This window comes from Scylla paramamosain, chromosome 31, assembly GCF_035594125.1.
Source record: "Scylla paramamosain isolate STU-SP2022 chromosome 31, ASM3559412v1, whole genome shotgun sequence".
Taxonomy (NCBI): Eukaryota; Metazoa; Arthropoda; class Malacostraca; order Decapoda; family Portunidae; genus Scylla; species Scylla paramamosain.
The window spans coordinates 4373678-4400584 of record NC_087181.1 but is presented as its reverse complement, the minus strand read 5'-3'; the positions used below and the strand labels follow the sequence as shown (position 1 = coordinate 4400584).

At 40.2% G+C, this 26907-nt stretch overlaps 2 protein-coding genes across 7 annotated transcripts in view; one reads left to right on the top strand and one right to left on the bottom strand.

Moving 5' to 3' along the window:
- LOC135116397 (uncharacterized) overlaps positions 1-4434 on the top strand; it is a 4851-nt gene extending 417 nt beyond the window's left edge. The window contains exons 1-3 of the mRNA XM_064033833.1: positions 1-1140; positions 1451-1647; positions 2411-4434. The exon at positions 1-1140 is cut by the window's left edge and continues 417 nt beyond it. Coding sequence (XP_063889903.1) covers positions 1-954 — 954 coding nt within the window. The 3' untranslated portion in view covers positions 955-1140; positions 1451-1647; positions 2411-4434. The remainder of the gene's footprint in view (positions 1141-1450; positions 1648-2410) is intronic.
- LOC135116399 (uncharacterized) overlaps positions 1-26907 on the bottom strand; it is a 294907-nt gene that overhangs the window by 189311 nt on the left and 78689 nt on the right. For 2 of the 6 annotated variants that reach the window (XM_064033836.1, XM_064033837.1), the window contains one exon: positions 18236-20414. The exons of 2 other annotated variants lie outside the window; for them this stretch is intronic. In XM_064033836.1, the coding sequence (XP_063889906.1) occupies positions 18236-18292 (57 nt within the window). In that variant the 5' untranslated portion in view covers positions 18293-20414. Of the gene's footprint in view, positions 1-8755; positions 8923-18235; positions 20415-26907 lie in introns of those variants that run through there. 2 more of the 6 variants (XM_064033839.1, XM_064033835.1) reach the window with 2 other exon arrangements.

Here is a 26907-nt window from a genome sequence, read left to right as displayed (position 1 = left end):
ATGGATATTGATATTGAAAATATTATCAATAAGATTTATCAGCATTTTCATATCTACACAGTTCGCTCTGAAAAACTAAAGGAGTATTGTGAATTTGCTGAGGTTGAGTACAGGAAGCTTCTCTCTCATAGTAAGAGTCGTTGGCTGTCACTATTTCCTGGCATCACAAGGCTGATAGAGATGTTTCCTGCTCTTAAGTCCTTTCTTTCAAAAGAGCAACCACCAACAGTAATAAAAAAATTCTTTGAAAATGAAATGAGTGAGATTTACCTCTGGCACATGCACTCTTTAATGGCTGTATTTCACACACACGTTCAAACAATTGAAAAGGAAAGTAACTCTGTTGTAGAAGTGCTGACAAATTTGGAGTCTGTGTGTAAAGTACTTGCACAAAGAAAGAACCAGCATTTCATGTCTTTAAAAGTTAAAGGACTAATTACTCAGAAGCGCACAGAAGGAAAAGAAGAAGAGTGTAACAGGTTCTGTGTTGAAGTAGTTAACCTGTACAACAGATGCTCAGAGTACTTAGCTAAGTGGATGAAACCACTGGAAGAGTTCTCTTGTTTCAAGTGGATGGTCTTGAGTGAAATGCCAAACTGGACTGATGTGGAACCTTGTGTTGTATACTTGATAGACAAGGGAATAGAGCTTGATGATGTAAAGTGCTTTGACCAAGTTTGTAACTTGAGGCAGTTTGTAGAAAGGAACAAGAATGATGAAGACTTCAGTAAATTACCAGCACATAAAAAATGGACCAGATACTTTGAAGCATCAAAGAATATTGAATGCCACTCAGAACTGCTCAGAATTGCACAATTCTTTTTTGCTGTAACATCCCACAATGCTAATGTGGAGCGAGTCTTTTCGCTGATGCAAAGTCAGTGGACGAAGGAAAGGAACAAGCTGAGTGTTGATACAATGAAAGGTATTCTGACTGTACAGTACAACTACTGAGAGACCTCTTGCGTTGACTTCCTCAACTTTTTAAAGTCCAACAAGGAACTACTTAAAAATATAAGACCTACAGAAAAATATGTATCGGCACATCAAGCAACACACGCAGTGGTTGAAGAAGAGTTAGAAGACACCAACTAAGCTAAGTGGAAAAACGGAATTCAAGATTATCAGCCATATGCAAAGGTAAATAAGTTGAGTTTCTTTTAATTAATTTACATGTTTTCCAGTATCATATCAGGACCATAATCAGGTGTTAGTGAAGGTGTCCGGAATTTTGATAGTTCATATATGGCAACCCTAGTGTACCCCAACATAGCCCATGAGTGGGTAAAACTATTTCTGGGCATCTGTCTGGCTGCAAATTCTTTTCCTTTACTGGTTCTTGAAATATGAATATGAACCAAGTTTTCATTATTTATTTATCTTATAGAAAATATTTTCATTATACTTTCAGAATTTCAGTAAGAATTTAAAAACTTAAATATGATTCCAGGTGATTGCAGTGGCTCCAAGTCTTGGGAAAACCATGTGTGGAGCACAAGCAGTCTGTCCACACTGAAAATTTTGAGCTCAAGCATACCTGCAGCACAACACATCTGCTGAACAATGCAGCTCCAATTCCTGCAGATAAACGAACTTCAGGCACATACCACAGAGCATTTCTGTGACTACACAACTGTGTTATAACTGGTAATGTTTAATTTAGTTGTGGTAAATGTGGTTAAATGACATTCATGATGAAATAGTTTTTAAACAACAGATCCTAAATATTGATTAATAACATTCACAACCTTATTGAAGCCTATATACTGTATGTACTATATTACATTATATGATGAGCTTTCATTTCAGTATATACATATTTGCTAGCAGATACCATTCAGCAATCTCATAATTCCCACTATTATCTAACCCATTTTCTAAGAACATAAGAAAATAAGGGAATGTGCAAGAAGCCGTCAGGGCTACACATAGCAGTCCCTGTATGAAACATATCTACCTATTTCTACCTATCATCCCCATCCATAAATCTGTCTAATCTTCTTTTCAAGCTCTCTGCTGACTCTGCACAAACAACCTAATTACAGAGCCTACTCCCGTCATCTACCGTTCTGTTTGAGAACCACTTCCTTCCTCTCTTTTAATCTAACTTGATCAAGCTTGAATTAAAAACAGAGGTGGGAAGAAATCATGTGGTTATTTTTTCTCAAAAAAATACATAAATAAATAAAAATAAATAATAATATGAATATAAATATGAATATCAATATAAATATGAATAAATAGAATATAATAAACCAACTTCTGCCTCCACTACTAACAAATCCTATCTTCTTTCACCATTTGTCCATACACAATCATACATTTCTTTATATACTAATACTTCACAATATGTATAACTTAATTTTGTGCAATTCTTGCTTTCCAGTTACCAAAATGCTTCTTTTTACAGACTGAATTGTGGTAAAGTGGCTTACAGCAGGAAAGGAAACACAACTGGCACATCTGAGTCAAGCGTGTTAACTGATGTGATGAGCAATGTGAACAAGTATTTTAAGATGTTTTTGGCAAGGAAAAGATGTGGTGGGAATAATGACTGTATATAAGGTTTATAATTACTGTTAATCACTTACTTGAAGAGGACAGTTGTTGTGGGTATGGGAAAAGTGTAAGATGACAGAGGTGAGATAGAAAGAGAAAAGTTGTTAATCTATTCTGTTACTAACAGAGGTAATAGCATTACTCAAGAAAATAAATGCATATACTAGTATGCTAATAATGACACAAAGTTATGCTAATATATTCCATATTTCCATATTTACAGGGACACCATCCACACCACCCATGACAGTCCAGCAATCTGGAAGGAAGACCAGCACAATACCACAGCAATTGATGCAAAGAGCAGCAGATTTCCTGCCTCCCAGGATGTTGTAATTTTTCACTGGACATCAATGATATGGTTTGATTAGTGTGACAGTGGAGGACGAGGAGGAAGAGGAGGAGGCAGCTTGCTGTAGCAGTATATTATCACAGTCCTAAAAGGATTACAGTAAGCACTGCATTTCTCGTTGAGAAACATTTTGTTAGCAGGAGCAACAAACTCTGGCAGTCCTGTAAAGGAAGTTACTTTAAGGCAATATATCTCATGTAATGAGTATCATCAAAGATTTGTTTAATTTTTACCAGGTTTCTGATTCCATTATTGGAGGCAAGGATACTAGTGAACATGACAAAAGTTTGAAACTTGGAAACCATGCATTTTTGTTTGTGATTAAAGAACTGAGAAATGGAAATTTTTTAGGTTATTCCTTTTATCTGGGAAAGACTGATATTATGCAGAGTGTGAGAATGATGACATGTTCATTAGGCTTAAGACATTGATACTTAAGTAACTGCACTTTTTTTTTCTTCCTCTGACCAAGAGGGAATACAATGTTCTTCTCTTGGAATCTTGACATGTTTGCCGTCAATGGTAAATGGATCCATTTCTCGGATGATTCACCGAAGCTTTTGAAGAGACTCGGTAACACTATTGTGAAGGAGAAAAGTAAAGTACATACAGGGTAATGTAATTAAATGATGAACGTTTAATTTTCAATGATCATCAGCTTAAAAATATGAGACTTGCTCCTAACTGGTAAATTCAACATGTGTAGGATTTTCAAGTAATGAACAGAATAGACACACATTCCATGGTAGGCTTACTGCCACAAGAAGCTGTCCTTATTGCAGTATAGGCATGTATATCAGCTGCATAGATCCTTTTCATTATTGAAATAGTTTAGTTACTCTTCATTTTGATGATGTTTATTGCTAAATCTTGTAAAATTTGCAAGGAATGCAAGAACACCATGGAAACTGTGCCATTCACACACTGTAACAAGACAGCACTTCAGGTGCTGTGGCACAACTGGTCTTTGTTCAGTTCCCTTACCTTAGTTATTAATTAGATGAACCATACTTCCTTGACAAGACCACACTTCCTTGACAAGATTAAGACTTGGATTCCCCACTGACTTCAGTTCCTAACTCTAAATTTGAAGATACAGTGATGGCATCAGACTACTTCTACCTCATAATCTTTTCCATGTAACTGATTGTGCCTGAAGAAGATTTTTGAGCCTCATGAATGTCAAATGACAAGGATATTTTGTCAGATACTAGCCATCAGTTAGACAGCAGCAGTGAGGCAGATTAGATTTATGATTTCACGTGGCCTTTTCACTTCCCAATGAGGAAAAAAAGTGTATTTTCTTTACCAGTCATAAGTTTGTGTTGCCTTTGCATGTGTTTCAACAACTAACCAAAAGCTTTGAGTATTTTATATCTCTTGGAGTATTTTATATCCTTAAGTAAGAAATGGGAAGAAATAAATATGAAAAGTTGAATAGTTCATTTGCATACAGCACACAGATATGCCCACAAAATTTCTTTCTAATTGATTTTGTTTTTATTTTCACTGTATTCTTGCAAACTACTCTGCTCTTGTCCTACTGTCTCACTGCATGTCCCATGTCCAAGCTCAGGATCCTGTATTTTATCCTGCATATAATGTTTTCTTCACTTTATCATGATGCATTATTCATATATATATATATATATATATATATATATATATATATATATATATATATATATATATATATATATATATATATATATATATATATATATATATATATATATATATATATAAAGATATCTATCATAATGTACTTTCTCACAATATATGTAATTTTAGATATATCTTACAATGGCATTTGATATCAGTCCTCTTATTTTTCTCATGCAATGCAGCATTTCATCAGGTTTGTGCTCTTTGTTACAGCATATGCAAGAATTACTTAAATTCTGCATGTTTACTTTGTGGTGACAAATACTTCTCTTCTCTGAAATTTTCTTTGGTTAGCTACATGTTATTAACACTATATCTTTAGCTGCCATATGCCCACTGTATATCCTTACTTTAATGTTGTTGTTGTTGTTGTTGTTGTTGTTGTATGTAGTATTGAGTTGCTATGTCATTTGTTCTGATATGGAAGTCTTTGTGTTCTCTGTTAGGTGGTGTAGCCTTGCTATGTTGACTCTGTTACCTCCTGATGAACATTCAAAGAGTCGATATGGGTAGATATTAAGGAAGGATCACAGTCAGCAGTACTGGGAGTAGTGTACAGGCCACCAAACAGTACAAGGGAAATTAACACCTCAGTGTGGCAGGAGATAAATAGAGCAGGAAGGTACAGTCTGGTATGTGTGATAGGAGATTTTAATTTTAGGAATATCAACTGAAGCCTGATGGTGGGTAAGAAGGAAGTAGAGGAATTTCTTAAGGTAACTCAGGATAATTTTTTAAAACAGGTAGTCATAGAACCCACAAGGGGGAACAATATTATACGAAAGCAGTCATGCAGATAGAGGTTGGAAGACAGCTAGGTAACAGTGACCATTGGGAAATTAGATACAAAATAAAATGGGAAGCAACTTTTAGAAGCAAAAACACTATTAAAATACCTGACTTTAGGAGAGGAGTTGACTGGCAATAGATGCAGGGTGAGGTCAGGTCTGGGACTGAGTTGAGAGGGATAAGGCAGGATGAGTGAGGTGAGGTGAGATGTGAGGGTGTAGGACGAGAGGAGGGAAGATGTGTCCAGAGGGGGCAGAGGAGAGAGAGAGAGAGGGTGAGATAGATGTATGTTGGAGGGTCAGGTCATGCTGAAATGGGAGAGGTGAGGTCGAGGTGAGTAGATGAGGGAGTAGAGAGGATGGAAGGGGCCAAAATGAGGGGATTAGGCGAAGAAAATGCAGATGAGTTGTATAAATATTTTGTAGACAAACTGCATATAGGACAGTTAGCAAACATCCCGTATAGAGTGATAAGATCACAGAAAAATTACCCTAAATGGATGACTACTAGGTTCAAACATTATATAGGATGGAAGAGAAGTATATATAAGAGATTAAGGGTAGGTGAAGAAGTTTTAAGGCCACAATATAATGAATTAGTTATAAGTCAGGAGGTTACCAAGGGCAGTTATGAATTAAGTGTAGCCAGCCAGGTGAAGACGGACCCCAGGAGATTTTATCAGGTATACAGGACGAAGAATAAGGATACTATAGGTCCATTAGAGGCAGCAAATGGGGTGCTGGTTAGTTCTGGGGAGGAGATAATTAAAATTCTGAATGAGTATTTTTTTTAACTGTCTTCACCCAGGAAAACATGCAGGATATGCCAAATTGTGAACAGATGTTTAAAGCAAATGAGAATGAGAAGCTGATAGATATTTTCATAACTAAGGAGATAGTGGAACAGGAGATAGATAAGCTAAAAAGTTCAAGACACCAGGACCAGATGAAATATGTGCCAGAGTACTTAAGGAATGCAGAGGTTATTAGTGAGCCATTAGTCTCTGGCTTTAGGAAATCACTTGAGTCAGGTGAGGTACCAGTAATGTGGAGGCAGGCTAATGTAGTACCCATCTTTAAGAAAGGAGATAAAACTTTAGCATCTAATTATAGACCTGTCAGTTGTGGGTAAAATATTGGAGTCAATAATAGCGAGGAACATAAAGGAGCATTTAGACAAACATAACATGATAAATCAGTCACAGCACGGCTTCACGAAGGAGAAGTCTTGCCTGACCAACTTGTTAAGGTTTTACAGTAAAGTGTACAAGGTAGTAGATAATGGTGATAGTTACGACATCTTATATCTGAACTTTAGTAAAGCTTTTGACAAGGTACCCCACCAGAGGCTCCTAAGAAAGGTTAGGGCACACAGGATAGATGGGAAGGTGTTAGGCTGGATAAGGTCATGGCTAAGCGACAGGTGTTGTAATAAATGGCTCTAAATCCGAGTGAGGTCATGTAATTAGTGGGATGCCACAGGGATCAGTATTAGGGCCACTGTTGTTTTTAATATATATCAATGACTTGGATAGTGGAATTAGTAGTGATCTTAGTAAATTTGAAGGCAAAGACTGGTAGATTAATTATGTCAGAATCAGATGCCATCTACTTGCAGGCAGATTTAGATAGGATGAATGAATGGATGGACAGATGGCAAATGCAGTTTATCAACAAATACAAAGTACTTAGCATAGGTAGAGGAAACCCACACAGTAGGTACACAATAAAGAACGAAACTCTGGTAGGTTCAGGGTACGAAAAATATTTAGGAGTTATAGTTAGCTCTGAATTCTGTCAAGGAAAGCAATGCAGAGGCCAGAAACAGGGAAAATAGAATATTTGGATTAATTTTTAGGAGTGTTAAAAGTAGAAAGCCTGAAGTTATTAAATTAAAGTTATATTTGGCGCTGGTCAGACCTCATCTAGACTACACTGTGCAGTTCTGGTCCCCACATTACAGGAAAGATATAGGTCTATTAGAATCAGTACAGAGGAGAATGACTAAAAGGATACAGGGGACAAAGAGTATTCCTTACGATGCAAGATTAAAGTTGTTAAATTTACATTCTTTTAGAGAGACATGGGTTAAGAGGGGACCTGATAGAAGTCTTTAAGTGGTATAAGGGTTATAACAAGGGGGATGTAAGCAAAATTCTTAAGATCAGCAACCAGGATAGAACAAGAAAGAATGGGTTCAAGCTTCAAAAATTTTGGTTTAAGAAAGAGATAGGAAGAAATTGGTTCCCAAATAGAGTGGTAAATGAGTGGAAAAGACTCAGTAATCATGTTGTTAGTGCTAAGACATTAGGGAGCTTTAAGAGAAGATTAGACAGGTTTATGGATGAGGATGATAGGTGGAAATAGGTACATTTCATACAGGGACTGCCACGTGTAAGCCTGATCACTTCTTGCAGCTTCCCTTATTTCTTATGTTCTTAATACTGCAATGTCTCTTGGTGTTGCTGTATATTATATATGTATGCTATAGGAGAGTGATGACTTTTGTGTGATCTCTTAATGCAACTAACCATGTGTTCTGTCTTGTAAGGCATTAGTGTTTGATAAACACCTTGATGTTGCCAAATGTCTGTGCAGGTGTGGGAAAAAAAATGTCTCTTATGAATGCTGCTGTCTTTCATAGTAACACCTTGGTTTTATTTTCTGCCCTGTGTTACACATCTAGTGTGTCTTGTACTGTTTTTCATGCTTTATACGCAGCACATACTTGCTAAAATTTCTGAATACCTGCTGTTATACTACTAATATAAATAAAGCATTAATAGTATATCCAAGTTATTTATTATTCACCTATTAAAACTACTAAAAATAATTTGAAAATGCACCAAACAGAATATATGCACTACACTTACTCGTACTTCAATGAAACTCTAACACACACACACACGTGCCCACAACCCAGCCGACAGGGAGGGCGCATCAGGAAGGCATGGGTGGTGGGGGTGCCTGGCCATAAATACGTGTTTTATCCTCCATGAACTGTGTGGAGCCCCAGCTCATCATCACTATTATCTGTGACTGCACCCTCACTGTGGCCATTCATTCAAACGCAGTCCATCAGGTAAGTGAGCGCAAATAAGCTTCCAGAGAGAGAGAGAGAGAGAGAGAGAGAGAGAGAGAGAGAGAGAAGCTAACCGGGCAATCTTAGTTCCCTAATTTTCAGTCATGGTAGTAGTATCGCCCGTGCATATCAACCACCGGAAACTACGATATGGGATATGAAACTTTGTGGCCTGGTCATACAGTACTCAAGACCGCGAGAGGCTGCCGCCATGACAGCCTGACCCTCCCGCCGCATCCCATGATTCCACAGCACAGCACACTGCACACGTCACTGCCTCGTCCTCACCCTGGCCAGGAGTGCACTCACCTCTCTGCAGCACGGCTCGGCGATTTCCTGCTCCAGCCGCCTCACGGAAAGGCGTAGCTGCGAAAGATTGACGGACGCACACATCCACGCTACACCGCTCACCACTATCACATTGAACACTGTTGCTTCTTGCTTGATGATCTAGAGGGCGCGAGTTTTGAATGGAGGATCGTGCGGGATTTCAATTCATCCTTTTTTTTGGTTGACCCAAATTCCTGTCAAGATTGACCATGCCGACCTATATTCCTTCATAAACGCTCTTTTATTTAAAGTTTAAATTATATTTTGGATGGAGGAGGCAGTAGACACCTGCCGAAACGATAATTACTCCCAGTGAGGTCTAAAGCACTGTTCAGGGGGTGCTGTGAACTTATCATTAAACCCAGCTGTGACCTCACTGAACGTTTCCCTTTGTGTCTCACAACACAAGGGGGCAGTCACAGCCTGCCCTCTAAAGACAACTCTCTTCCTTCACACAAAACTACATGCACCTAATAACACACACACCCTTCACTCAAAATGTTAAAATCATCATGGCGACTCCTGCACCAGCCTCGGAGTCCCCATCTGGGGAGGGGACCGTAAATGTCCCCAGGTCGGACTGCCTTTCTGTCGACGACCCTAAGTGTCTTGACACCCCCCTCAACTTTTTCTTCATTAACTTCTGCAACATTCGCGGTTTAAGATCTAATTTTCAATCTGTAGAACACCACCTCTCCTCTTCTAAACCTCATCTTCTTTTCCTCACTGAAACTCAGGTGTCTGAGGCAACTGACAAAAGCCCCTTTTCTGTTCCCTCCTACTTTCTCTATCCTCATTTTCGATCCAAAGCTGGATGCTGCGTTTATGTGCGCAATGACTTAACCTGCTCTCGTGCCAACTCTCTTGAATCTTCCGAGTTTTCCACCATCTGGCTATGACTACAGAGTCACTCTCATACTAAATTTATCTGTGCTGTATACCTCTCTCCTAACTCCTCTGACTATAAGAAATTCTTTGACTACTTAACTTCCAAAGTGGAGCACATTCTGACCCTCTTCCCTTTTGCAGAGATCTCCATTCTTGGAGACTTCAATGTTCACCACCAGCTTTGGCTTTCCTCTCCCTTCACTGACCATCCTGGTGAACTAGCCTACAACTTTGCTATCCTCCATGACCTAGAGCAATTGGTGCAACACCCTACTCGTATTCCTGACCGTCTTGGAGATACGCCCAACATTGTTGACCTTTTCCTGACCTCTAATCCTTCTGCTTATGCTGTCACCCTTTCTTCTCCGTTGGGCTCCTCCGATCACAATCTCATATCTTTATCTTGTCCTATCACTCCAATCCCTCCTCAGGATCCCCCTAAGCGAAGGTGCCTCTGGCGTTTTGCCTCTGCTAGTTGGGGGGACCTGAGGCGGTATTTTGCTGATTTTCCTTGGAATGACTACTGCTTCCGTGTCAGAGACCCGTCTTTGTGTGCTGAGCGCATAACAGAGGTGATAGTGTCTGGCATGGAGGCGTACATTCCTCACTCTTTTTCTCGTCCTAAACCTTCTAAACCTTGGTTTAACACAGCTTGTTCTCGTGCTATACATGATAGAGAGGTGGCCCACAAAAGGTACTTAAGCCTTCCTTCACCAGAATCTCATGCACTTTATATTTCTGCCCGGAACCATGCCAAGTCTGTTCTCCAACTAGCCAAAAACTCCTTCATTAACAGAAAATGTCAAAACCTTTCAAGATCTAACTCCCCTCGTGATTTCTGGCATCTAGCCAAAAATATCTCCAATAACTTTGCTTCTTCTTCTTTCCCTCCTCTACTTCAACCAGATGGCACCACTGCTATCACATCTATTTCTAAAGCTGAACTCTTTGCTCAAACCTTTGCTAAAATCTCTACCTTGGACGATTCTGGGCTTGTTCCTCCCTCTCCTCCACCCTCTGACTACTTCATGCCTCGTATTAAAATTCTTCGTAATGATGTTTTCCATGCCCTCGCTGGCCTAAACCCTCAGAAGGCTTATGGACCTGATGGGGTCCCTCCTATTGTTCTCCGAAACTGTGCCTCCGTGCTTGCACCTTGCCTAGTCAAACTCTTTCAGCTCTGTCTGTCAACATCTACCTTTCCTTCTTGCTGGAAGTTTGCCTACATTCAACCTGTTCCTAAAAAGGGTGACCGCTCTAATCCCTCAAACTACCGTCCTATTGCTTTAATTTCCTGCTTATCTAAAGTTTTTGAATCTATCCTCAACAGGAAGATTCTTAAACATCTATCACGTCACAACCTTCTATCTGATCGCCAGTATGGGTTCCGTCAAGGCCGCTCTACTGGTGATCTTCTGGCTTTCCTTACTGAGTCTTGGTCATCCTTTTTTAGAGACTTTGGTGAAACTTTTGCTGTTGCCTTGGACATATCAAAAGCCTTTGATAGAGTCTGGCACAAAGCTTTGATTTCCAAACTACCCTCCTACGGTTTCTATCCTTCTCTCTGTAACTTCATCTCAAGTTTCCTTTCTGACCGTTCTATTGCTGCTGTGGTAGACGGTCACTGTTCTTCTCCTAAATCTATTAACAGTGGTGTTCCTCAGGGTTCTGTCCTGTCACCCACTCTCTTCTTATTATTCATTAATGATCTTCTAAACCAAACTTCTTGTCCTATCCACTCCTATGCTGATGATACCACCCTGCACTTTTCCACGTCTTTTCATAGACGTCCAACCCTTCAGGAGGTAAACATATCACGCAGGGAAGCCACAGAACGCCTGACTTCTGATCTTTCTAAAATTTCTGATTGGGGCAGAGCAAACTTGGTATTGTTCAATGCCTCAAAAACTCAATTCCTCCATCTATCAACTCGACACAATCTTCCAGACAACTATCCCCTCTTCTTCAATGACACTCAACTGTCCCCCTCTTCTACACTGAACATCCTCGGTCTGTCCTTTACTTATAATCTGAACTGGAAACTTCACATCTCATCTCTAGCTAAAACAGCTTCTATGAAGTTAGGTGTTCTGAGACGTCTCCGCCAGTTTTTCTCACCCCCCCAGCTGCTAACTCTGTACAAGGGCCTTATCCGTCCATGTATGGAGTATGCTTCACATGTCTGGGGGGGTTCCACTCATACTGCTGTTCTAGACAGGGTGGAATCAAAAGCTTTTCGTCTCATCAACTCCTCTCCTCTAACTGACTGTCTTCAGCCTCTCTCTCACCGCCTCAATGTTGCATCTCTAGCTGTCTTCTACCGCTATTTTCATGCTAACTGCTCTTCTGATCTTGCTAATTGCATGCCTCCCCTCCTTCCGCGGCCTCGCTGCACAAGACTTTCTTCTTTCTCTCACTCCTATTCTGTCCACCTCTCTAACGCAAGAGTTAACCAGTATTCTCAATCATTCATCCCTTTCTCTGGTAAACTCTGGAACTCCTTGCCTGCTTCTGTATTTCCACCTTCCTATGACTTGAATTCCTTCAAGAGGGAGGTTTCAAGACACTTATCCACCAATTTTTGACCACTGCTTTGACCCTTTTAGGGACTGGCATTTCAGTGGGCATTTTTTTTTATTAGATTTTTGTTGCCCTTGGCCAGTATCCTTCCTACATAAAAAAAAAAAAAAAAAAAAAAAAAAAAAACGCTCCAGTCGTGGCTCTACTTACTGGTACTGTGACAGGCGGCTTGCCCATCCTGACCCTCTCTAGTCTGACAGCTCTGTCTAGCTTGTCTCTCTGTCTGCTTCTGTCTATTCTCGTCTCCTACACCTCATAATATACACGTGCTGTTAGAGCGACCTTTTGCCCCAACAAGGCTTCCGTTGCTATAACATTGATTTTCCGGTACTTCGATCATTCAGTTAATTTTTCTGTAACTTTCAATAAGGTTGATTTTCCAGTAATTATATTTATTTTCTCATGCTTTGATCATACGGTTCATTTTCCTTGACTTTCAACAAAGATCATTTTCGAGGTTATCTTCCCATACTTCGATCATTCAGTTTATTTTCCCTTAACTTTCAATAAGGTTCATTCTCGAGTAGCTTTGGTAATCACTTCTTCTAATCAGGAACAAAGGGACGGCGGTTCCTATGGCGTGCCGGCTGTCCGTGTTGTCCACGTCACCTACTCCTGGTGACCTCTGCTTCTCTCGTATACTAATTCAGTGATGGCCACCTGGGTACCTCTTCTTGTAATCTTGTGCTAATCTCCGGCCCTGTTAGTCTTGTGATGACTCACCGCATCTTGTTGTTCTCTTCGGTGGTGACGTCACGTCTCGTCTCTTACCTGCCAGGGTGGTGATACCTTCTTGATACCTTCTGTCGTGTTTATCATCTTCTTCCCTCATTTATTCTTTCTACTTCTCGTTTCCCTTTTCATTTCTTCATTTTTGTTTCATTCGTGTCTCTTGTTACATGTTTCATTTCTTGTTTGTTGGGTTACAACAACGTCCCTATTCTTCCTCCACGGCCCCTCTCCTTCCTTCACTGCCTCTACTTCCCCTGGTTCTCCTTCCTTCACTGCTCCTCCACCGTCCCTCTTCCCTCAATTACCTTTCTTCCATCATTATTCCTCCTTCCCTTCACTGCCCCTCCTCCTTTACCTGCCCTGCCCTGCTCATCCATTCCCCTGTCCCCTTCCTTCACCACCCTCCAGCCTCTCCCATCCTCGCCACTCTCGAACCTTGTTTATCTAGTCTCTCTCTCTCTCTCTCTCTCTCTCTCTCGTCTATTCTTTCTTTTCGTTTTACTCATTACTTATGGTATCGTTTTCCTTCCTTTCGTTCTTCCTTCCTTTTTGTATTTATTTGATTTCCTTTCTTCGTTTTCTACCTTTCCGTTATTTCGTTTTCTTTTTTTTATCCCTCCTCCCTTCCTTTTTCATTTGATTTCTCCCCTTTTCTTTTCCGTTTATTCCTTTCCGCTCCTTTTGTTCATACCTTCCTTTCTTCTTTTATTCTCCGTTTTGCTTTTATTTTACTCATCTATTTATTATTTTTTTTTGGGGGAAGGCTTTGCTTTTATTTATTCCTTTCTTTTCTCCTAAGTTCCTTCCTTCCCTCCTTTCTCCCTCCCTTCCTCGCCCCCTCCCTCCCTCTCACCGGGCCTGCATCCTCGCATTTTACAGCCCACATCCACTTTACAAGATTGCCTAGTGTACTTTATCACAAACAGCCTCGGAAGAACCAAAATACAAGTTAGATATACTGTTTGTTCTTCATTTGTATTTTTTTGTGAGTGATCTAAACCCCGTGCTCTTATCTATTACTGTTTGTTCTTCATGTGTGAGCGATTTCAACCCCTTGTCCGTATCTTTTACTTCTTGTTTTTCCTTTGTATCCCTCCGAGTGCCCATGTCTATTGATTGGTGTTCGTTCTTCCTTCGTGTTCCTGTAGGAGTGACCTTTTAACCCTCACCTCTCTCTTCCTCAGCTGTGACACGAGGAGCAGCTCTATCAGCGACGGGGAGCGGTGGACGGTGGATGAATACTACGGTTCCCACGCCTTCTTCCGCATCACGTCCGACCCGCCGATCCTGGTGGTGGCCGGCGTGCGTCAGAAGAACTGTAAATGCATGGGACACACTGCTGTGTTCTGCGTGTAGCTGAGGTGAAGTACAGACGGTTGCATTGCCTCGGAGGTGCCACTTGCTCAAATTACGAATGGTTTAATCTTATTTTTTGCAGGCTGTGGAATATTACAGCATCTTGTAATAAGACAAATGGTATTAAAAACATGTAATTTACCGATAAGCATTACATGACAACATTATTGCAGTGATTAAAAGTACTCCTGTAAAATGCTACGTGGCATCATCGCTCAGCTGTTTTCAAGGTCGCTCGGACTCCCTCCCCCTTGCTCCCTAGTTTTGATGATGCCACGTAGCATTTTACAGGAGTATTTTTAATCACCGCAATAATGTTGTCATGTAATGATTATTGGTAAATTACATGTTTTTTAATACCATTTGTCTTGTTATAAGATGCTGCAACATTCCATAGCCTGCAAAAAATAAGATTAAACCACTTGTAATTTGACCAAGTGGCACCTCCGAGGCTGCAACAACACAACCACGTATCAGTCATTTCACAGAGCACGCCCGCGAGTCCCGTACATTTTCAACTCCTCTGGCGGGTGAACAAAGCCTTAAAATGCATATGTGTATAGAACATTTTCTGCTTAGAATTACACGTTCTTTCACATCTTTCAGCATTTGCAGAAACTCGCGTTACACCCTGTATATGAAATTGAAAGGTGGCGAACAAGCTGTTTCAATATATATACCACGGGAACAATAGACACCTGTAACCGCTTCACTCAGGGCGTCCAATCCCTTATGCTTTCGGATCCAATACCTTACATTCTTCACTTGTAGAATCCATTACCTTTTAAGCCTCTCTCTCTCTCTCTCTCTCTCTCTCTCTCTCTCTCTCTCTCTCTCTCTCTCTCTCTCTCTCTCTCTCTCATCTTTCCTCAAACTCATTCATATTTCACTTTTTTTTCCTATAATGCATTTTAATCTTATCTCTTCACTAATTAAGTTCCTTATGAATTAATTCGAGTGTTTCATTATAAGTTACAGAAGAGAAGCAAGTGATATTTCTTAATGGTTCGGTTTCAAATGGAAGGGAAGGGATAGGAGGTAGAAAAGGGTTATTGTGACAGATAAGGTAAAAGAGAGGGTTATTTTTTTATTTACCTGTGAAAAGTGTGTGTGTGTGTGTAATAATATGTTTTCCTCTCTCTCTCTCTCTCTCTCTCTCTCTCTCTCTCTCTCTCTCTCTCTCTCTCTCTCTCTCTCTCTCTCTCTCTCTCTAATCGTCATGATCCATCCCTGCTGCACCTAATCACAATCTAATGCCCTATTGTTTGATTTGTTTTCCCTAAGTGCTCCCCTCTTTACTCCATTTTTCCCCTTTTTTCCCTCTCTCCTCATTTTTCCTTTTGTCTTTATTCGTAATTTTTTCCTTTATTTTTTCCCATTTTCCTCTTGTTTCGCCATTTTTTTCTCATTCTCCCTTTCATCTCTTTTTTTTCATTTTCTTTCTTTCTTTTTTAGGGGCGTGACCTCCGCCGCTCTGCTTCATCAGCCTTCAAGTCCCGGCAATGAAACAATTCGTGTGAGGAAGACAGTTTCTGGTGCTACAGATGGAAACTGTTACTAGTGTGTACATATCTGTGGAAACCAAAGGATGTTTTCACTCATACCAAACCTTATAATCATGGAGATATCTCTCTTCCTGCACACAAAACTACAAGCACCTACTTACACACATACTCCTACACCAGCCTCGGAGTCCCCATCTGGTGAGCGGACCACAAATGTCCCCGGGTCAGACTGCTCTTCTGGTAACGACCCTAAATGTTTTGACATCCCTCTCAGTTTTTCTTCATAAACTTCTGCAACATTCGCGTTCAATCTGGAGAACACTGCCTCTCCTCTTCTAAACCTCCTCATCTTTTTTCTCACTGAAACTCAGGTGTCAGAGGCAACTGACAGTAGCCCCTTTTCTGTTCCATCCTACTTTCTCTATCCTCATTTTCGATCCAAAGCTGGATGTTGTGTTTATGTGCGCAATGACTTAACCTGCTTTCGTGCCCACGCTCTTGAATCTTCCGAGTTTTCCACCATCTGGCTACGACAACAGAGTCACTCTCATACTAAATTTATCTGCTGTATACCTCTCTCCTAACTCCTCTGACTATGAGAAATTCTTTGACTACTTAACTTCCAAAGTGGTTCACATTCTGACTCTCTTCCCTTTTGCAGGGATCTCCATTCTTGGAGACTTCAATGTTCACCACCAGCTTTGGCTTTCCTCTCCCTTCACTGACCATCCTGGTGAACTAGCCTTCAACTTTGCCATTCTCCACGACCTAGAGCAATTGGTGCAACACCCTACTCGTATTCCTGACCGTCTTGGAGATAGGCCCAACATTGTTGACCTTTTCCTGACCTCTAATCCTTCTGCTTATGCTGTTACCCTCTCTTCTCTGTTGGGCTCTCCGACCATGTCTAGTATCTGTATCTTGTCCTATCGCTCCAATCCCTCCTCAGGATCCCCTAAGCGAAGGTGCCTCTTATTTATCTGGCGTTTTGCCTCTGCTAGTTGGGGGAACTTGAGGAGGTATTTTGCTGATTTTCCTTGGAATGACTACTGCTTCCGTGACAGAGACCGTCTCTGTGTGCCGAGTGCATAAGAGGTGCATAAGAGGTGATAGTCTGGCATGGAGGCGTACATTCCTCACTCTTTTTCTTGACCTAAACCTTCCAAAACTTGGTTTAACATAGCTTGTTCTTGTGCTATACATGATAGAGAGGTGGCCCACCAAAGGTGCTTAAGCCTTCCATCACCAGAATCTCATGCACTTTACATTTCTGCCCGGAACCATGCCAACTCCAACTATCCAAAAACTCCTTCATTACAGAAAGTGTCAAAACCTTTCAAGATCTAACTCCCCTCGTGATTTCTGGCACTTACCCAAAACCATCTACGAGTATTGTAACTTTGCTTCATCTTCTTTCCCTCCTTTATTTCAACCAGATGGCACCACTGCTATCACATCTATCTCTAAAGCTGAACTCTTCGCTCAAACCTTTGCTAAAAACTCTACCTTGGACGATTCAAGGTTTGTTCCTCCCTCTCCTATGACAAAGGTGACTGTCAGTATATAATGGACATGGCACACTGAGGCAGCTGGTACAGCTTTGGCTCTAAATGTTATAATAACACTGTGCCACTTTGTTTACAAGTGACAATACAACTTGTCGTTCCTCAGACTGTTCTTTTCACGTAACAGCCTCAAACCAAATCCTGAAATACTGAACCAACATGAACCACCTCTGCTATCAAGTAGTCAGCACTGTGAAGGGTTGTACAGGTCCCCATTACCTCACTAAATAATAATACTTTCTGATCCAATCTGTCTGTCTGTGTGTCTGTCTGCTGTCATGGCTTAACCTGCTCTTCTTTCATCTGTAGCTTCCATTCTGTCTGCCGTCTCCCTGCATCCTCTTGTCCACCACACCATCCTCTCTTTTGTGTCTGCTGCCACTGTCTGTCTAGAAAAAAAGTTTTCTGCCAAACCTTGAACAACTACAACATGAACCACCTGTGGTCTAATCTTTCTCCAGCATTTCTTCTGTCCACTGTCACTGTCTGAACCAGTCACCTAACACACCATCCTTTCTGCCACGGTCATTCCTCTCTGATGCTCTTCTCTTTCTCCCTCTCTCAGCGTGGAGGCAGCACAGGCCTGGGCGTCCCCTGGCACCACGGCAGGTGTCAGTGAGGCAGGCGGGTGTTGCTTCAAGTCCTAGCAGTGTCACTTCACTGCTATATTGTTTTGTGCAGCGGATGATGCTACGTTTTTCATCACTTAGTTAGTTTAGAGTTTATTTTTGCTTGACGTTATTTGTGTTGGTAAGGCATTTCCATAACATAGTGGTACATATTCTGGGAAATAAGGAATTAGCAATACTAAGACATGCTTGAACAACACTCACCAGTGTGGAAGACTTGTCAGGGAGTGGCTGTAGTGGCTTCACTTGAAGCACGACCATGTTCTCCTCAACCCTTGGAAAGAGAACAATTTATCTGAAATTGAGATACAAAGATATTGGGAAAAATTTAAGTCTGAGACGCTGCAAAGTGTAGCTGACAGTGTACACGTCGTCATCAAGAGGAGAGGCTCTGCAATGAAACAGTAAGACACTCGTGAGGCTACTATCTTTTCTCAAGGGAAGAAGAGTGTGTCGTGTGTGTTAACAACGCCAGGCGAGCAAACATTTTTTGCATCAAGGGGGGTTGAACGATCCGGACATGAAAAAAATTCAAGTTTTTTCTTTTATGATTTTCTACATTTTTTTTTCCACTTTTGATATATGTAACTAACATTTTGATTAAAAAAAAAAAATCCCCTTATGTAACGAGGTCTTCTGTTAAGAAATTCCACGGTTTCGCCCGCCGCGAGACATGTATGAGAATTTATTTATTTTTTTTCTGACATACCCGTTCTTCTTCAGTCTCCTATGAATATCTACGGTTCTTTTGCTGCGTACAACATTAGAGAGCACGAAATTTTACGTCTAACTATTTTTTCAAATTTTTATACGAAAAATTAAATAATTATTTTTCCGTAAATCTAGCAAATAGTTAATGTGTCCGCATTAGATATCTTTTGCATTAATATTTTATTTATTTTTAAACAGTTAAACACTGGTTTTTATTTAAAAATAAGTCGAAATATAACAAAAATTGTTTTCACCCGCCTTCCCCACTCCCCCCCCGGTAATTAAGGGTGAAATCATGAATCCCTTTAGGTCTATGTACAAAACCAATCGGAGTAACTAAATTAATCTATGTCTGCTTTTTCAACATATTGTGATGTATATATCATGTGAATTTCAAGTCCTTAGCTGCAATAGGTGAATTATAGTCACCCCTTAAACTTTGACATATCTTAAAATGGCGGATTTTGGCATATAAAAATTATCTCCGTTGTTATTGCTGTTACACATATATGGGCTATTGCGGCTTATTGAACTATAAGAGGCGAACAAAGTCTGCTATCTTAATTTTGGCTTGGAGTTGATTTTGATTTCTGACAAATATTTGAAAGTAAATATTTGAAAGAGTTTTTATTTTCACTTTTCATCGAAAAAAAAAAAATCTTATCGTACAAAAAAAAAAAAAAAAACGATAGACATTGTTCTTCTATTGTTCTCCTGATCAAAATATTTTTTAAATGAATTGGTCAATAAATGAGGGAGGAAATACGAATTGAATATAGGCAATTTAACATGGGATTAGCGATCCTTCAACCCCCCTAAAGTGTATGAATAAAGGTGATTTGATGTGTAAAGACTGTAATTTGTAAAGATGAGAATGAATGGGAATAAATTATTTATATGACCTTGTGTCTAGCCAATGTTTGTAGGTGTTAAGGTGAAAGCACGAGGTGAGGTGACATCAGTATTGTCAAGTGTCTTTGTAAGGTACTCACATTAAAGTTTTCATTTCCTTAAATCAATCAAGATCTGGTGATAAAAAAAAAAAAAAGGCATTGCATCCTGTGCACTTTACTCTGTGCACGCCTTCCTTTCACTCTGGAATGCACATCTGTATATATTGTACTGCATTCACACTCACATATTTCAATAAAAATAAATAAATAAATAACAATCACAACAAAAAAGTGACCAATAAAAAAAAAAAAAAAAACAACAAACACAGGTGTGAAGTATTCTTCTCCGTTAACCTCCAAGATAACCACAGAACTGGTCTTCAGGAAAAAAAAAAGCAAGTAATAAAGATAAACACTATCACTCACGTAGAGCACAGCGTTACACCACAAAAAAAAAAAAAAAATGCAACAGACTTAGGAGGGTTCCTATCTACAGCAAGCGACTCCTAAATAAACTAGCTAGCTAACCACAACCAAGGAACCCGGAAGGGCTTATCTGGGTTCTTGTGATTGGATGATGTCCGGGTGGCAGTCTGGGGCAGGTGAGGTGGATGGCTGAGTGTAGGCGACCACGTGGCTATGCCTGGCGTCCTCCACGACCTTTTGGAGTTGTATGGGGTCACCTCGCCACTTCCGGGATGACCTGGGGTAGTTATCTCGTCACCTACAGCCCACTTCTGGTTCTTCATCACAATTCTTAGGGGTAGTTCATGGGTCACCTGCAATAGTAGTAGTAGTAGTAGTAGTAGTAGTAGTAGTACTGGTGGTGGTGGTAGTAGTAGTGGTGGTGGTGGTGGTGGTGGTGGTGGTGTTAGTAGTAGTAGTAGTAGTAGTAGTAGCAGTGGCGGTGTTGGTGGTGGTGGTGGTGGTGGTGGAAGTAGTAGTAGTAGTAGTAGTAGTAGTAGTAGTAGTAGTAGTAGTAGTAGTAGTAGTAGTGGTGGTGGTGGTGGTGGTGGTGGTGGTATTGGTAGTAGTGGTAGTGGTGGTGATGGTGGTGGTGGTGGTAGTAGATATGTTAGTAGTAGTAGTAGATCAAACAAATTTTTCTGAAGAAAAAAAAAAGCGACAGACAAACCCAAAATATTCTCTCTCTCTCTCTCTCTCTCTCTCTCTCTCTCTCTCTCTCTCTCTCTCTCTCTCTCTCTCTCTCTCTCTCTCTCTCTCTCTCTCAACATTCTAACAGGGTTGTAATTTTTTTTTCCTTATATATATATATATATATATATATATATATATATATATATATATATATATATATATATATATATATATATATATATATATATATATATATATATATATATATAAAGTGACTTATTTAAATCAGGTAAATTTTTTTTTTTATTTATGATTGTTTGCAATGATTATTTTTGTGAGTGTTGTGAGGGCATGTAGTGAACTTGGCTAATTTTAAGGAATGACGTCAGCCTACTATTGGCCACTGTGTAAAACTGGCAAGTTACATGACCAGGTAACATTTGCACCTCTTTTGGGAACAGTAACAGTCAATTCCTTCCTTCTCTTTACTAAGTATCATGCAAAGAACACAGAATTAATGAAGGAATTCCTTGCATCTCCAGTTATTTCTCCCACCATAGGATCTCCAGCACACACAATAAACAATGGAAGTCAGTCTCTCTCTCTCTCTCTCTCTCTCTCTCTCTCTCTCTCTCTCTCTCTCTCTCTCTCTCTCTCTCTCTCTCTCTCTCTCTCTCTCTCTCTCTCTGAGAGGTAAGAGAACACCATTTTCTTGTTGGACTGCAGGGTCATTCTAGAAGAGTAAGAAAAAGATGCAGAGGGCGCTGTTAAATCTTTAGTGTGAATGAAGGGCGGGCAAGCGCAGCTTGAGAAGGTAGGAGAGTGAAGAGTGTATGTAATCAGTGTGATGGCAAGATATATGTATACCTCCAATGTTTTGAAAGAAAGCACTCTATTCATCAATAGTGACCTTCACTAGTGTCTGGCATGGAGGCCTACATTCCTCACTCTTTTTCTCGTCCTAAACCTTCTAAACCTTGGTTTAACACAGCTTGTTCTCGTGCTATACATGATAGAGAGGTGGCCCACAAAAGGTACTTAATCCTTCCATCACCAGAATCTCATGCACTTTATATTTCTGCCCGGAACCATGCCAAGTCTGTTCTCCAACTAGCCAAAAAACTCCTTCATTAACAGAAAGTGTCAAAACCTTTCAAGATCTAACTCCCCTCGTGATTTCTGGCATCTAGCCAAAAATATCTCCAATAACTTTGCTTCTTCTTCTTTCCCTCCTTTATTTCAACCAGATAGCACCACTGCTATCACATCTACTTCTAAAGCTGAACTCTTCGCTCAAACCCTTGCCAAAAACTCTACCTTGGACGATTCTGAGCTTGTTCCTCCCTCTCCTATAGCCTCTGACTACTTCATGCCACCTGTTAAAATTCTTCGTAATGATTTTTTTTCCATGCCCTTGCTGGCCTAAACCCTCGAAAGGCTTATGGACCTGATGGGGTCCCTCCTATTCTCCGAAACTGTGCCTCCGTGCTTGCACCTTGCCTAGTCAAACTCTTTCAGCTCTGTCTGTCAACATCTACCTTTCCTTCTTGCTGGAAGTTTGCCTACATTCAGCCTGTTCCTAAAAAGGGTGACCGTTCAAATCCCTGAAACTACCGTCCTATTGCTTTAATTTCCTGCCTATCTAAAGTTTTTGAATCTATCCTCAACAGGAAGATTCTTAAAATCTATCACTTCACAACCTTCTATCTGATCGCCAGTATGGGTTCCGTCAAGGCCGGTTTACTGGTGATCTGGCTTTCTTTACTGAGTCTTGGCCATCCTCTTTTAGAGATTTTGGTGAAACTTTTGCTGTTGCCTTGGACATATCAAAAGCTTTTGATAGAGTCTGGCACAAAGCTTTGATTTCCAAACTACTCTCCTACGGCTTCTATCCTTCTCTGTAACTTTATCTCAAGTTTCCTTTCTGACCGTTCTATTGCTGCCGTGGTAGACGGTCACTGTTCTTCTCCTAAATCTATTAACAGTGGTGTTCCTCAGGGTTCTGTCCTGTTACTCACTCTCTTCTTATTATTCATTAATGATCTTCTAAACCAAATTTCTTGTCCTATCCACTCCTACGCTGATGATACCACCCTGCACTTTTCGACGTCTTTTCATAGACGTCCAACCCTTCAGGAGGTAAACATTTCACGCAGGGAAGCCACAGAACACTTGATTTATGATTTTTCTAAAATTTCTGATTGGGGCAGAGCAAACTTGGTATTGTTCAATGCCTCAAAAACTCAATTCCTCCATCTATCAACTTGACACAACCTTCCAGACAACTATCCCCTCTTCTTCAATGACACTCAACTGTCCTCCTCTTCTACACTGAACATCCTTGGTCTGTCCTTTACTTATAATCTGAACTGGAAACTTCACATCTTATCTCTATCTAAAACATCTATGAAGTTAGGCGTTCTGAGACGTCTCCGCCAGTTTTTCTCACCCCCCCCCCAGATGCTAACTCTGTACATGGGCCTTATCTGTCCATGTATGGAGTATGCTTCACATATCTGGGGGGGTTCCACTCATACTGCTCTTCTTGACAGGGTGGAATCAAAAGCTTTTCGTTTCATCAACTCCTCTCCTCTAACTGACTGCCTTCACCCTCTCTCTCACCGCCGCGATGTTGCATCTCTAACTGTCTTCTACCACTATTTTCATGCTAACTGCTCTTCTGATCTTGCTAACTGCATGCCTCCCCTCCTTCCGCGGCCTCGCTGCACAAGACTTTCTTCTTTCTCTCATCCCTATTCTGTCCACCTCTCTAACGCAAGAGTTAACCAGTATTCTCAATCATTCATCCCTTTCTCTGGTAAACTCTGGAACTCCCTGCCTGCTTCTGTATTTCCACCTTCCTATGACTTGAATTCCTTCAAGAGGGAGGTTTCAAGACACTTATTCATCAATTTTTGACCACTGCTTTGACCCTTTTATGAGACTAACATTTTATTGGGCATTTTTTTTTACATTTTTGTTGCCCTTGGCCAGTGTCCCTCCTACATAAAAAAAAAAAAAAAATAAAAAATAAAAAATTGCTATAATCATAATCATTTCTTGAGTCACTGTTTTCATTACACAAGGAATGAAGAAGCTGTTTATATGAATGTTCAAGGATAAAGCCTTTTCTTTGTGCAGCAGCAAACAGGACACAGGCTTTCATTTGTTACAGGAAAAGTTTCTCCTTTGTACAAGATATGAGTAGTATCGATTTCAATAAGAGTAGGTAAAAATGTTATGTTGTTTTGCAATCACAGATTTTCTTTATAATAAAAGAATATATAGATGACAGTTGTTAAGGATACTACATCTGTATGTTGAGCCGTGACTGAGACAAGTTTTATCATTACAATTTAGAGTTCCACCTTTGTATTTTGACCAGTTACAATGTCACTTCACAAAAGATACTCTTTCATTATTTTACCATCATTATTTTTGCCTCACATTAAAAATAATGATAATTAATAATCAACATTTGTTTAAAAGATCTGCGTTTCATTTTTGCCCATTATTTAGTGGAATTTATTGTTAGAAAAAAAATGGGAAAAAAAGTGATGAATGTTCAGCCAGTGGTACACACGGCAACCTTGAATAGTCTGAAATGTAACGGCGATGGTACGCGTGGCGACTAACGTGTTAAATATTTACTGACTTTACTCTCATTTTTTTTTATTCTCTCCACCCTAGTCTTTCTAACGACCAAATCCGTCACCTACTCTCTCTCTCTCTCTCTCTCTCTCTCTCTCTCTCTCTCTCTCTCTCTCTCTCCCAATGTCCCTAGAAATTACAACCTTCAATTCTCTCCACCCTTATCTTTCTTCCGTTCAAATCCGTCACCTATCCACTCCCCTCTCACTCTCTCTCACCTTGGCCTCGTACAGGTCCTCCACTTCGGGCCTGTTGTTCTTGAGTTGTTCTTCACGGTCCTCTCAAAGTTCTCTCAGCGAGTCTGAGTTTTGCTTCATATTCTATTTGTAACTTCCTAAACAGGCTCAGATATCTCCAGGTGTTTGCGCTTCTTCGTTTCTGTCACCTCTTGCTCCAACACTTGCAGTGGTAGTAGTAGTAGTGGTAGTAGTGGTAGTGGTAGAGGAGGCGGGGGTGCAGCATAATCAATTGCTGGCTCACAAAACACACAATTATCACATCGTTTCATTACACTTTCTCATTCATTTTTGTTTCTGCGGTGCTTTTTTACAGCAGATTTTCTTTTCATCTGTATTTTTCTTTTGTTTTCTCTCTCACTTTCCCTTTGTTTTGTTTACCTTGGTTTCTCTTTCGCCTTAGACTGGCCACCATTCTCTCTCTCTCTCTCTCTCTCTCTCTCTCTCTCTCTCTCTCTCTCTCTCTCTCTCTCTCTCTCTCTCTCTCTCTCTCTCAGCAGCGAAATATAGAATTTATTTTCCTTTTTTTTTTTGTTTTTGTTAACGTGTCGGGCACATGGTCTCAGTTTGGCAATGAACGGAGTGAATGGAGCAAGTTTTGATGTCGACTTGACGTCGAGGAAAATTGTTTACTTAATTATTATATATATATATATATATATATATATATATATATATATATATATATATATATATATATATATATATATATATATATACATTCGTGATTCGTTTTTTCTTTTCTCAAGCATTTTTCTTTTGTACTGAAAGAATTTTATATATATATATATATATATATATATATATATATATATATATATATATATATATATATATATATATATATATATATATATATATATATATATATATATGTCACGCATAATGTGGATAATTGCCTAATGTGAACATTAGGCAGTGAAATTGCCTAATGTTCACATTAGGCAATTTGTTTGCACGATGTTGACAATAGGCAACTTACTTGCTTAATGTCCACTTTAGGCATGATTTTCAAATTAGGCAAGGGTATTTTGCCTAATGTGAATTGAATGACAAACCAGTGTCTACAGTTTGGTTAGGTTAGGTTAGGTTAGGTTAGGTTAGGTTAGGTTAGGTTAGGTTAGGTTAGGTTAGGTTAGGTTAGGTTAGGTTAGGTTAGGTTAGGTTAGGTTAGGTTAGGTTAGGTTAGGTTAGGTTAGGTTAGGTTAGGTTAGCCCATATCAGCCCAGAGAGAGAGCACATCAGCATCGTCACGTCCGTAATCAATTGCGTCTCGGTATGTTTTCCTTATTCACATTGGGCAAAATTGAGCTGCATAATTTGAACAATAGGCATTTTTTGCCTAATGTTAACAATTTGTAAACTTTACGCAACCTACTTGCTTGATGTGCACATTAGGCAATTTTCTGCCTAATGTTCACATTAGGCAATTGTCCACATTATGCGTAACATATATACATATGTATATATATAAAAACACAATTTTCTTCCACGAGAAAATATAATATATGATAAACGAGCCATTACAAAAACACACTATTTAAACTCTCAGAAACCACAATGGCCAGAAATGCTCTTTACGACGCCAGTACTTCACTCAGGTATTAAACACCAGCACCGCATCACTTTTCTCTTGCTTTCTTTTCTACACTACCAGCGTGACGCCCTCCACGTCCCTGCCACCCACGCCAACCACTTCACACACATTAGAAAAACTGATTGAACAACACAACTCCACTCGTCTGCAGAGAGAGAGAGAGAGAGAGAGAGAGAGAGAGAGAGAGAGAGAGAGAGAGAGAGAGAGAGAGAGAGAGAGAGAGAGAGAGAGAGAGAGAGAGAGAGAGAGAGAGAGAGAGAGAGAGAGAGAGAGAGAGAGAGAGAGAGAGAGGAGGGGGAAGGGGAAGGGGGAGAGAACTGTATGGGAAGGGATGAGGGAGGAATGGCGGTGAAAGTAGATGAGAGAGGGCTTGTACCCATAGGTAGGTAAGGACAGGTAGGAACAGACTCTGTTAAACATCACGGAAGTTGTCCTTTGTTTATTTAGTACAGGACACTTCCCTGTTCGTCTGAACAAATATCGCCAACTAACACAACAGCAGGCGCCATCCTGACCACGTGGTTCTGATGCAAATGTTGATGTTATGTCTACTGTAGGTCCTCTGTATGTTAGCCGGCAGCACCTACAGAGGCAGAGAGAGTAGAGAAGGAGTGACGCTCGCTGAAAGTGGCCGCGTCCTCCGAGCCCTGCCGGCCGACGGAGGGCCACAGCGTTAGTGTGTGCACAGAC